The sequence below is a fragment of the Malurus melanocephalus genome, unplaced genomic scaffold (assembly GCF_030028575.1).
Source record: "Malurus melanocephalus ecotype Western Australia unplaced genomic scaffold, MMel_1.1 scaffold_17, whole genome shotgun sequence".
Lineage (NCBI taxonomy): Eukaryota > Metazoa > Chordata > Aves > Passeriformes > Maluridae > Malurus > Malurus melanocephalus.
The window spans coordinates 2344027-2356236 of record NW_026623249.1 but is presented as its reverse complement, the minus strand read 5'-3'; the positions used below and the strand labels follow the sequence as shown (position 1 = coordinate 2356236).

General features: G+C 54.9%; 2 protein-coding genes across 5 annotated transcripts in view; both read right to left on the bottom strand.

The window, feature by feature from the left end:
* PDXP (pyridoxal phosphatase) overlaps nt 1-281 on the bottom strand; it is a 3013-nt gene extending 2732 nt beyond the window's left edge. Inside the window, exon 1 of the mRNA XM_057386525.1 lies at nt 95-281. Within this exon, the coding sequence (XP_057242508.1) occupies nt 95-281 (187 nt within the window). The remainder of the gene's footprint in view (nt 1-94) is intronic.
* On the bottom strand, nt 184-12204 carry SH3BP1 (SH3 domain binding protein 1). 4 transcript variants are annotated; one of them, XM_057387987.1, is made up of 18 exons: nt 9554-12204; nt 7755-7797; nt 7268-7372; nt 6812-6888; nt 6219-6330; nt 6044-6120; nt 5530-5665; nt 4834-4902; nt 4359-4449; nt 3957-4099; nt 3748-3859; nt 3571-3652; nt 3223-3303; nt 2999-3115; nt 2664-2755; nt 2351-2480; nt 2070-2185; nt 184-1647 (listed from the first exon to the last, which is right to left on the bottom strand). In XM_057387987.1, the coding sequence occupies exons 1-18, from the start codon at nt 9607-9609 to the stop codon at nt 1316-1318; spliced, it is 1971 nt and encodes a 656-aa protein (XP_057243970.1). In that variant the 5' UTR covers nt 9610-12204; the 3' UTR covers nt 184-1315. The 4 variants fall into 4 exon arrangements, with proteins under 4 accessions (XP_057243970.1, XP_057243955.1, XP_057243960.1 ...); XM_057387972.1 differs by having other exon boundaries at nt 3223-3652; XM_057387977.1 differs by lacking the exon at nt 9554-12204 and having other exon boundaries at nt 7755-8991.
* Between the last annotated feature and the right edge of the window lie 6 nt (nt 12205-12210).

Sequence of the window (12210 nt, the reverse complement as noted above, 5' to 3'; positions counted from 1 at the left end):
GCCAATCACCGCCCCCCGCCGCGCCCCGCCCCAGCGCGCCGCCAATCACCGCCCCTCGGCCCTCCGCCGTCACCAATGGGAGACCCTGACGCACTGAAGGGCGGGGCGGGGCCGAGGGCCAGCCCCCAAAGTGAGAGAGGCGGGGAGGGGGCGGGGACAGGGCAGAGCGCGCTGCCCATTGGCTGGAACCGCCATGCCCGGCCACCGCCTCCCGCCGGGCTCGAGCTGCCGTAGAGCGCCCCCTGCCGACCGGCGGAGTGTGTGGGAAGCGCGGTCGCCATTACGGCCTGGGCCCGCCTCTCCGCCGGCCGCGGGTGCTGGGCGCCCTCTTGCCTCCCTTTGTCCCCGCTGCTGCCGCGGAGGCTGCAGCCTGCAGCACCTCAGACTACCAAGTGCGCCCTGCTCACACGGACCTGCGACTTTGACACCAGCTTCTCAAATAGTGGCAAAATATCACAGAATCAGGTTAGAAAAGCCTTCTGAGATGMTCGAGTCCAACTTATGACTGAATACCTCCATGTCAACAACACCATGGCAGTAAGTGCCAGATCCAGTCTCTCCTTAAACACTTCCAGGGACAGTGGTTCCACCACCTCCGGGGGCAGCCCGTTCCAATATCCATTCACTTTCCATGAAAAAATTCCTCCTGCTGTCCCACCTAACCCACCACTGGTGCAATTTGTGACTGTGTCCTCCTGTCCCTGCCACTGGTTGCCTGGGAGAAGAGCCCAATCCCCAGGTCGCTACATCCTGCTTTCAGAGAGTTGTAGATTGATCAGGTCACCCCTGAGCCTCCTTTTCTGCAGGCCAAACAACCCCAGCTCCCTCAGCCACTCCCCAGAGGACATGCACTCCAAATATACATRTATATACATATATATGTATTTATGTATGTATGTCTATCTGTATTTTTCTATATCCATCTGTGTGTTCCTGGGGCAATGCATTTTAAGGCTAAATGGGGATGGTATCATGGCTGAGCATTTGCAAATGGCTCAATGGGACCAAGCTGCCCGCACTGGCCCAAAAGCTGGAGGCAGTGTCTGGGCCTGCAATGGGGGATCTGGGCAGGTACCAGGGCCCTCACTGGTGGCCAGGCCCTGGTAGGGATGTGGTGGTGTGGGGAGGTGGAGACAGGAGAGCGAGAGAAGGCAGGCAAAACATACCAGGCSGTGTGAACCAAGGCAACAAAGTGGAGGACCAGGAGATGCTGTCCTTCAGGCCACCCTGGCATTTCCACAGCACCTGCTGGGTCCCAGAGAGGTTCCAGATCCCATCTCCTTGACCTGTGATTCCCTCATGCCCCTCATCCTGCTCAGTTCCCTGTGGGCTGTCCTTCTGGGGCCGATGTGGCCAGGGGGCTTCCTGCTGCATGCAGCGGCTGCCCCTTCTCTGCAGTTCCTGGCACATAGTCCATGGCAGCCGCTGTGTCAGCCTCACCAGGGGAAAGCTTGGGGGATGGTGTGACATCTCGGCTGTGGCGAGGTGCTGGCTGTGGAGGGAGCGGCGGTGGGATGCACGGGGCTCGGCTGGGTGCCATCCGTCGCGGCAGGACTTTGGGACCAGCTGCCTGGGCAGGAGCCGTGTTCCGGGGCTGCGTCACAGGTGGTGGCGGCATTGTGGGTCGGGCTGGAGCCAGGCGTTTGCCTGAAAAGGAAGCTGAGGTAGACTGAGGTCCTCTCCACTGAGGTTTCTGCAGAGCAGAGAGACTGCAGTGCTAGCCATGGGTCAAGCAGGGGGGCTGCAGATAGATGGGCGGACAAATCGCCCCTTGCCCAACTCCTGTACTGAAGACACAAGTGCACACCAGCTTTTCCTTCTTCCCTTCACACAGGATCAGGAGCTTTTCCAGAGGTGTTGAACAATACACTGGAGGACATACTGTGTCTGTCCCACAGTCCCATTTTGGCTGGATCCTGACCGTGATGCCCTGGCCAGAGGCCTTTCCTCTCATTTGGTGACAGGGACATCCCCAGTGCCTACTTATGTGGGAAATGGCAAGATGAAGACTAAACCACAGGAGGTGGCATTAGAGGGTGTAGTTTCCCAAGCACATGGGGCACTCTAACCTTTGCGGGTGTTGTCATCAGTCACCGTCGGAGCTGGTGGCCCTGCAGCTTCAAGAGATGGCCTGAGCAGTGCTGGGGATGCCGGCTGGGACCTGGCTTCGGGGTCCCTTGACGTGCTGCACAGAGAACGGGGCAAGTCAGACTTTGGTTGGGCATGGTGRTCCTGGCCACGTGGCACCTTGCAGCCACCTGTGAGGGTATGGTCCTGGTGTGGGGTGGCATGGAGGGAGGACATGGGGAGAACTGGGACACCCAGAGCCTCTGGCTCACATCAGACTTACGCCTCTCCGTCCGAACAGGTAGGGGTGCTGGCTGAAGAGGTCGTGGGGGTCAGCTCTTCCACTGGGGCAGCCTTGCAAAGTCCCCTGTTTGTGGGTGGCATGAACATGCCCGAGACATTGAAATCTACCTCTGGGTGAAGAGAAAAGAGGAGATGCTGTGAGGAAGCATTTGCAACCCAGAGCAATGACCCCATAGCAGGGAGCCAGAGCACCCTCCAGCTTCCCTCCTCCTGGAGATGAAGCAGTTCCTTTCCTTTCCTTTATCTCCCTGTCACCCTCTGCTGCGGCCCACCAAGTGATGCCCTGGCCATACCTCCGGGGAAGAGAGTGTCCGCATTCTGGATGAGGGCTTCCACCACGGCCTGGATGGAGGAGACTGAGGCCAAGTCCATTTGCATGGGGTCTCTGAGAGACAGGAGTGGGGGAAACATCAGAAAAGGGGTTTGGGGGCATTAATCCCAAATGGGTTTTGGTGTTCATTCCTCAGGGGAGCATGGGGACAAAGGACAGGATTTGAGGATGGAAGAGGTGCAAGTGCTTCAGACCAGCCTGAAGGCTGCTGGATCAGCCTTTCCCTTGGCATTTGCCTTCAGTGCATCCCAGCTGGGGCTAGGGAAGTGCCTCCCATCCCTGCAAACCAGACCTTACCCTGTGCTCTGCTGTGACCACAGCAGATTTGGGCCCAACACAATGGCAATATTGCTGGGGGTCATTTTATTCACCTCCTGGTGTTCAGCCAGCTTGGCTAAAAACTTGATCAGATACCTGTGAGATGAAAGGAGAGCAAGGGTATRGTACGTAAGGATTTGAGGAGGGAATGGCTACCCTTGGTGATTGCTTGGGCCTAAAGAAGCCCTGTTATGAAAAAACACCTCAGATTGTTGTAGCTGTCCTGGGGCAGGCAGCTGCAGGTGTCTTGCAGGCTCTGAATGCGGCTATCAACGTCCTTTAAGCTGCAAGAGAGAAGAAGGAAGAGCAGAGAGCTCAGTCTGTTCCCTGGAGCAGAGAGGGACATGATGGCGTTGGCTGTGCTATGTGGGCCATAGCCCTGGAGATGAAGATGTCCTGCTTTACTGGGCAGTGAAGAAGGCATCCACAGAGGCACTGTGTTTGTTCCCACATGGCAAATGAGGCTGAGCAGCCCAGCTCCAAGTCCTGGGAAAGATGGAGGGGGCTTTTTGAAACCTGCCTGGGATTTGTACCAAAATACCTGGACCCACCTGGCCACTTCGACCCATTTGTTGTAGAGTTCAAAGGTCATCAAAGGCTGGGGCAGCTCCCGCAGGTAGGATTTCAGTGCACCTGGGAGGAGATGGGGCGCAGCGGGGCTGATGGAAGCTGAGGGATGGCAGGGACTGCCCAATCATGTCCCCCCACCCTGCCTTGCTGACACCCACCAGCCACAGCATGGGGATCTGAGTAAAACTCCTCCAGGGCATTGGAGCCGCTGGCCAAGCTGCTCTTCAGCTTCTTCAGCACTGAGGCACCTGCTGCCAGCCGGAAGAGTCCCTGGGGATGGGGTGAAGAGGGAAGGGATGCATTTTGAGTTTAGGAGGAGTGCATTTGGTGGGGGAAAGGTGATGAGGGAATCYGGAGGACTCCCTACCTCCTCCTTCATGCCAGAAGCCAACAGCATCATGACACAGGCTTCGATGGGAAGCGCAATCTCCCGGCCCAAGTTCTTCAGGTGTGTCTCTAGGGACACACCATAGTACCCTGCCACTGGGGTGTCTGTAGTGAAGGAAGACTCTGGAAGAGGAAGGAAAATGTCAAGAGGGGTGGTGGACACTGGGACCATCCAGCATTTGGCCATGGCAGCATCTTACCAAACTTGGTTGGCTACAGGCAGAAGCAGGACAGGCAGGATCCCCAACCTACCAGCCCAATATGGGAGGCAGCAGCAGGTGYAGGGAGGGAAAATGAGCCTCTTCCAGCTTTGCTGGCCACACTCGAGCCACACAGGCTCAGCTGCAGCCCTTCCCAGGCTGCATGGAAAGCTGGACGTTACCTGTCTGTCTGTGGCTTTCCCTCAACTCTGCCAGAGCTGAGTCCAGAGATTCCAGTGATTGCCGGTGGTAGTGGGCCTGGATTTCCAGTAGCTGCCAGACAGATGACAGGCAAACAGCATTCAGTTTGGCACCAACCCCTCTCAGAGACACACCTGTTTCCAGGACATTGCACCACATGCAGACAGGGCAAAGAGGGAGCTGCAAGGAGAACCTGCCTGGGAACCATGGGACTATGTCTGTATTGAGGGGTACAGGGCAAATTGGAGAGGAGTATCATCAGTACAAGCTGCTTGTTTGCACTTGGTGCTAGTGGTGGCATTATTCTGCAGTGCCTGGAGCTATAGGCATCTGCTGATGCCTTGGTTGGTCTGTCCCCTGCCTTGCTTGGGRCACTTGGTGTGGATGGGGGCAAGGCTGGGCTCAGACATGTCTCAGTAGACATTCATACACTGAGAAGTGATGCAGAGGACTTACTTGGATGAAGTAGCTGGCATAGATGTCCTCTTTGGTGGAGAAGTGGTAGAGGTCAGCCATGTACTCGTCCTAAGAAGGGTGACACAAAGAAGAGCAATCTTCCATCCCCTCCCTGGCACTCAAGGAAGAGGAGTCACCTTCATGAAGCCACTTCATCTGGTCTATGAAGTTGTCTAGACAGGGTCTCCGGGTGCAGTGGGGATTTCTCTTTGCCTCCATTTCTTGCATTTGGATAGTGGCAACAATATGCCCTATAATCAAGTTCCTGGCACAAGTGACTAAGTGGTCCCTGCACCTTCACCTCCAATAAGCTCACGAGCTCTGCCAGGCAAAGTGCTGGGCTTTTCAGAGAAACAGGGCAGAAGTGGAGAAAGTTGATGTGAAACTTCTCTGCCACCCATGAGAGATCCTCGCTCAGCTGATTCCCAGCCTGAGGGGACCCCATATGCTCCCTGCTTTAGCCTCTGGACCCTCCTCTCTGCAGCAGCTTGCACTTTGAATCCTTTCCTCTTTCTTCCCTGGGCTTGGGCCATCTCCCTATTTSTATTTGAGGGGCCCATTTGCTTGCAGAGGGCAGGATCTGCTGGCTGGCTGCAATCCGTCTCCGCATGGGGTCACCTCAGACAAGACTGGTGGAGGGGAGCARATCTGCAGCCCTAGAGATGATCCATGGGAGAGAGCACGTGACCATCTCACCTTGCACTGCTCCACCTTCCTCTTCACCTCCTCCTCTTCTTCCTTCAAGACCTCCAGTTTGCTGGCAGCAGAAGATGCCCCTGGGCCAGCACCAGCTCCAGTGCTGTTATTAGAACTCTTGGCAGCTTGGTTCAGCCTTTGGGGTGGGAGCAAAGAGGCACATTTATGGTCTCAGTGCCAGGGACGCTGGGTGGAACAGRTGTGCAGATTTCCAGAGAAGTCTGGCATGGCAGGGGCTACCACTGGCAAGAGTTGGAGTGAGGTGATCTCAGTGTACCAAGCAGCACTGGGGCAACTTGCTGCCTTTAGCAACAGAGCTGCCCTTCTCTCTGGTGCTGTGGAATCAGCAGCTGAGCCCAGAGCAAGGTGTACCCACAGAGAAGAGCTGGCTGGGTGCTCCTGAAGAGCTGTTGGAAATTGGCTCCCCTGGGCAATAATCCTCCTCTCTCCCTCAACTTGTGTGGGGCTGTGCTCTGTATGCCCTGGCCCTCCAGGGCTGCAGTGTGCCCCATACCGGCTTTTGATTGTGTTCCAGTCAGAAATCAACTTCTGGAGGGTCTTCTTACGCTTCAAGATGATCGGGAGTTCCTCCTAGGGGAGAGAGGGCCAGAGTGAGTGGGGGAGACTTGGGTTCACCGGAAGGTGTGGGTGAGATTGGAGAATGTAGCCAATGGGGCAGCCAGTACTACCTCACTGAGCTTGTTGAGYGGCTGCAGGACATTGTGCTCCAGGGCAATCTCAAACTCAGCCACAATTTTGGCCAGTAAGCTCTGTATGCAGCAACCCATCTCCAGAGCTTTCCTGCATGGGAAAGAGATGAAATAGCATGCAAAACCCACTCTACACTCAGCATAAGATCTGTGGATACACACACACACCCCTCTACAGCAGAGGGAACACCTCCCCTGCCCCAGCAGGAGCTGCACTGGCCTGCACACACCGGCTCTTTGGAGCACAGACTCCAGCCCACTCTTGCCTATGCAGTGTGACAAGGCCTTTCAGGAGTTATGATAATACCTACAACATAGAGGGGCTGAAGCCATGCCCCGCTCTGACCCAACATCCCCACTATACCTGTGCCCACAGGAGACCCTAAGCCAGCCCCTGGCCCTACTCTGCAATGGGAGGCTGAAGGTGCTGGCTGTCCCCTCTCCCAGTCCAAGACCACTGTTTACTCTGGGGACATGGTTTGAACTGTGGAGCCCCTGAGCCAAGACAGTGTCACCACCGGGATCTGGCATATTTTGGGATCACCCTGGCACTTTCTCACACCAGTACTTACCCAAGGCTGGACTCTGGGTCCAGTTCCTTGAAGCTCTCAGCCATCGCCGTGGACAGAGTCATCAAGGGCAGCTTTTTCTGCACAGAGCCGAAGGGTTTAGGAAGGAAATGCTGACACCACTGTGCCTGACCACAGGACACCGTGGGTGCCAGAGTTCACAGGGGTTTTGGAAGGAACATAGATAACAAGAGCTTTGGAGGGTTATTCAATGCAAACAAAGACTTCAATGCAAAAATGCAAATTTCAGGAATGTCCCAAATTAGTGATGTTTGAGAGGGTTGCCCTGCTCTGCTCATCCGAGTACATGCTGGAGGCCACTACTGACAATGGGACTTGGGTTTGGAACACTTGGGACACCCTTCAGTAAAGCTGGCAAAGCAGAAGCCTGGCATCGCCATTCCTGGCAAGGGACAGAGCTGGGGTGGGCACAGGCTGCAGTGGGAAGACTTTACTCACGACTCGTTTGTCCATCTCGGAGCCATACTGTCCCTGCAGGCAGGCTTGGAGCCTCTTGGCCACACTGTGAGCTGCTCGCTTGGCCGGCTCAATCCTCTGCTCAATCTGGAGGCAGAAGGGTGGGACTGGGGAAGCCATTTTGCCAGCCATGGGCAGCTTGAGGCCATTTACCCACTATTCAGCTCTGAGTGAGGGTGGCCTGCCCAGCATCCTGCCACAGCTCAGAGCATCTCTGGTCCAATGAAAAGGGAGCACAACATCTGGTCAGGATTCATTCCTCTGTGAGCAGCTGAGAAAGAGCCCTTTCTGGGGTAGCAGGAGCCTGCCAATCTCTTAATATGGTCCTGAAATCACCCTCCAGCACGTGGGCAGATCCCAGCTCCATGACTTGGATGAGCTGGCAGGGCAAATGGCAGGCAGGAGTGGGGCACGTTCCTATGCCCAGGCACAAGCAGACACACACCTTCCAGCYCAGCCTGCACCTCACCTGCAGCAAATCGTCTGACAGGAGCTCAGTTGATTCTTGGGCTCTGTGGAGGAAGGAAAAAGAACCATCAGTAAATGGGGATGACCTCCACCCAGCTTCCTTGGGAAAGCAGATCCTTATGCATCCTACCGCCTCTCTTTGGGCTCCTGGGAGCAGGAGGCACAGGGTATAGCCTGAACTATCAGAAACAAGGCTGTGGGTAGAACGAGCCTGGGAGGATAAGAACAGCAGGAGCAGGGCAAGGGAGCCAACCYTGCAGGCTGGTAGACACCCCATCAGACTGTTTCTAGTTCAGTGCACCTCAGTCAAAAAGTCCAGATGTGACCTGTTCTTTTTTGGAGTCAGAGTGCTTAGTGGGGCCACAACAGGAGCAGGATGTTTACTGACCCTGCCTATCCACTTCTCCCCTGAAGGTGAATCCAGGGCAGTGAATCCATGTGCAATCTGGCACATGTCTTTGCAGGCCAGGGTAGTCAGTAGCTGGGGGTCCACTGATGCTGAAGCAAGGATATTCTTGTGATCAAGCTGGGGTTCGAGACCAACATCAGCCCTTCCAGAAATGCCRACACAGACCCAGCTTTCTGTGGTTCTGCTCAAAACCAAATTCTAAACCCATTARCCATTATAAACCCAAAACCTCCCTGATGCCTTCCATAGAGGAAGCCTTGTTTAATGGCCTGCTACCATTGCTATGCCCCAGGAACCCCATTTGATTTCCATCTGTTGCTGCTTTCTCCCCAGTTCATGTTTCTCTCTTTTCACTGCCTGCTTAAGCCATTGTGGGACAAGGATGCGGAGGTGCAGGAAATGTGGGTGGTTTGGTTGAAGGCAGGCAAGATCACGTGAGGTTGTGGCCCACAGAGGAGAGGCTCTGCAGTGGGTGAAGAGATTGCTCTTGGACTTCACAAGCTGCTTGAGACCTTCCTGCCTGGCATTAAGCAAAAGGCAGGTGCYTCTATCATGGAGATGAGAAATCTTGAGGGAAGAGGGATGGAAAAGGACATCATGCTCCCTTCTGGGGAATGCAAGGAGGGCATGAGGCTGCCAGCATGTAGGAGTTTCTTCTCTGTGKCTGATCTGCTGGACTGGCTGAAAGACCTCAATAGTCTAGGGGACACACTTAGTCCCACTTAGTCTCCTAGTTCTGGAAAACTGCAGAGGTGGCAGGGAGTAGGAAAGGGAGTGAGGGGGATGGGCAGGGAGGGCCCAGCCCTGTAGTTTCAGTTCTGGGCTTTGCAAGGAGAGAACGTTGGAAAGCTGAAGAGAAAAATAAGGAAATGGCAGAGGAAGAACAGGGACAGAGGGTTTTGTGTGGAGCTGTAAGTCCTCCATGGGTCCGTCTGAGGACCCTGGTCTCTCCTCAAAGGGCATTCTTGGGATGCTCATGCTGCTGGGCTGGCTAGAGCTATGGAGGGCATCTGGTTCCTATGGGGCACCCTAGACACAATAGAGAGGGCAGGTCCCAGCCTGGTTATCCTCCTGGTCATTGCACAGCCAGGGACATGTGGCTAGAAAGTCCCTCCCCATTGCCCCACTGCCCCATGTCCTGGGGAAGCCAAGCTTGGGAAAGCCCCGTTTCCAGTTAAATCCAGCACCTGTGGACCCTGGGAGAAGTAGCTGGACTTAAGGATAATTTACTGCTGAGCAGCTCCAATTCAGCCTTCCCAAAGCCTCTCAGCTTATGCTGAGTTGTCCCCCAACCTTTCCCCAGGCCACTAGCACTGAGAAGTCAGTCCAGCACAAGCCCTCCAGGACCCAAATCCCACTCCCTCCAGTACAGGTAGCAGAAATGTCCTTACCGAACGATGGGATGGGACAGCTGCTGCCGCATTCGATTAAACTGTCTTTTCATCATCTTGAAAGCCAAGAGGAGACCACAGGAGCTGCTCTGCTTAGGTATACTCGCTCAGCACCCCTGAGTAATGCTTGGTGTTGGATGTCTACAGCCCCTCTGCTCCCCAGATTCACTTTGGTATTTGCTTTTCCTGGAGGACTTCTCCTTCCCTCGTTCCCTCTTTTTCAGTTTCCCCAGCCGGTCCTCTCCCCAGTCCCTCCCTGGGGATGCGCTGCTTGCTTTCTCTTCCTTGAAATCCCTTCTCTTGCTCCCTCTGTTTTTCTGAGCTTCCTTCCTCCTCCGTCTGCCCCTCTGCCACAGACCAGGTAAAAACAGTTCAGGCCTCCTGCTCAGTTCTGTGTTCCTGTCACTACCCCACAAGTAAAAATAACTTCAGCCCAGCCTTAAAGGGGAAATTTTATTACAGCATATGCATAACAAGGCAGGACAAGCACATGCCGCTGCTGAGCCCGAGTGAAGGGCCCACGCTCTTTCTTGCTGTCTGTCTCAGTTGGGGTGGTTCCCCTTCCTTCCCTTGCCCACCACCAGCTGTGCCGCAGGGCAGCTGTGTCAGTGCCAGCTGGCAGTACAGTTCTTACAGAATGCCTGATGTACACCCTGCCCTACCTGGTCACCCAACTCTGCCAACWCTCCTCAGGCACCCTTTCCATGCTCACGGATGCAGCTCTATCCTCTTCTCCTGCGACATATCCCCCTCGTTGTGACAAAARCAGCGAAGCACAAGCAACAAAGCCACCCCTGCAACTCCCCCTGCACCCCTCACCCTGCTTTCCATCCTTGCTGTCGCTGAGGCTCTCCGGAACCGCCTCAAAGCTGCGGCCAACGGCTGTTGCCTTATGCATTGGGGAGGTCCCTTCCCCCACTCCCCCTCCGCTAGCAGAGCTCCTCCTAGCAGGGGCAGCAGCACCCGCACAGTTGCACGGGGACCACAAACTCCCGGTTCTCAGGCTCGGGTGTTGCTTTCTCTCTGCAGAGCTGCACCAGAGCTCACCTACATTTTTTTTGTAAAAACATCCACTTCCCACCACTACGACCTTTGGTCCTGACTCTATGAGATGTAAATATCACCTTATTTCTGGCTACTTGCAGCTAGGACTTTGCTCCTGCACTAAGAGAGAGCAGACGTTGCTGTTGACTGGGTTACGTTGCTGCCAAAGGAAGCAGCAAACCAAGCCCAAACGAGAAGTGGTCGGCTTGTGGGCAGAAGAGGCAAACAGCAAAGAAAAAGAGCCAGAAGGGGCACTCCATCTATGCTCTGAAGCCTGAGGAGCAAAACTTTGGGAGCTGCTGGGTTATGCAAGGGTCAAGCCCCCCGTCATTGTATAGCAAAGTGGTGCTGGCAGCTGTTTTCAAGTAGTTATGGGGTGATAGAGCACCACTCTCTCCTGCCCAAAACATCAGGCTGCTCTAAACCTGTGGCAGAGCACATCTSATCACTCAGCATTGAGGCCTGGGAGTTCTCTTAACAGGCAGTCGCTTCAAGCACCTGTTGCAAAGATGCAGCAAAGCCACCCCTYGCCATCCTCACTGGCTGCATCAAGAGATGGCCAGGCCATTCCTTAAATGCAATGTCAGAGCCCCTCCCAGCCCTCKGCTGCTGCTTGCTAGGACATCCCCTTTGTACCCCTGAAATGAAACTGCCTAATTGAGCTGCTTGCAAGCGCTAGCAGCCGTGGTGAAGCTGCCGTCACGCGGAGCATGGGAGCGAGCTCAAGACTTGCTTCCCATGGATTGTAGGGACCAGACTCCTGCCCACCACACCTCCATGGAAGTGACTGCTATCAAAAAAAGGAAGTGAGAACTGCCAGGGGAATTCCACCATCCCTGCTCATGGAAGCAGGAAAGGCCCTGAGTGACTGAGGGATGCACAGGATTGCAAGGGCAGGATTTGAGCTGGGCAGGGTCCAGGGAAGCTCCTCAGGTGTCATCAGGAAACTGAGGGAAAAAATACATTCCTTGGGTCAAAAAGCAGAGGGACAGGATCAGGAAAGAACTTTTATTTCCCATAAATACAGCAGATTCTTCGCGCCGGGCGTCTCATTTTAAATGTTTGTTTTCTTCCATTTACAGAATTTTGCACTGAAAATATATACAAGTCTATTCAAGAACCAAACAAGATCTGCAAAGAAAAAACCCATACAAAACCCTGAAGAGACCAGAAAGGGAAGTAAGACACAGCAGAATCTCAGCACAAAGACCTTGCTTCCCCTTCTCCTCTACTGCTTGCTGTGCTCAGCTCCGAGACAACTCACCTTCGCTGCCCCGAGCCAGGAGTGCGAGGCACCCCACTTATCTCCATCTTACATATGCCTCCTTCTATCTCTGGCAAGCCAATGCAGAGTGCAGCTTACCTCTACTTTTTGTGATCAGGCCTTCTCCAAACCAGCTTAGGGATGGGAAGCAACTCCCATGGTCATAAGTCCCATGGGGTTGGGGATTGCTTGGTATGTGCCACCTTCAGTTTTCTCTGTGCCTGCAGATCCCAGCTCTTGTGTCACAGTGATTAGGCGGCTGGGGTGAGCCCCCTCCCCGCCACAGGGAGCCAGGCCTGCCCTCAGCTGCAGCAAAGGTGCACAAGGCACAGCTGAACCCGCCCCCCCC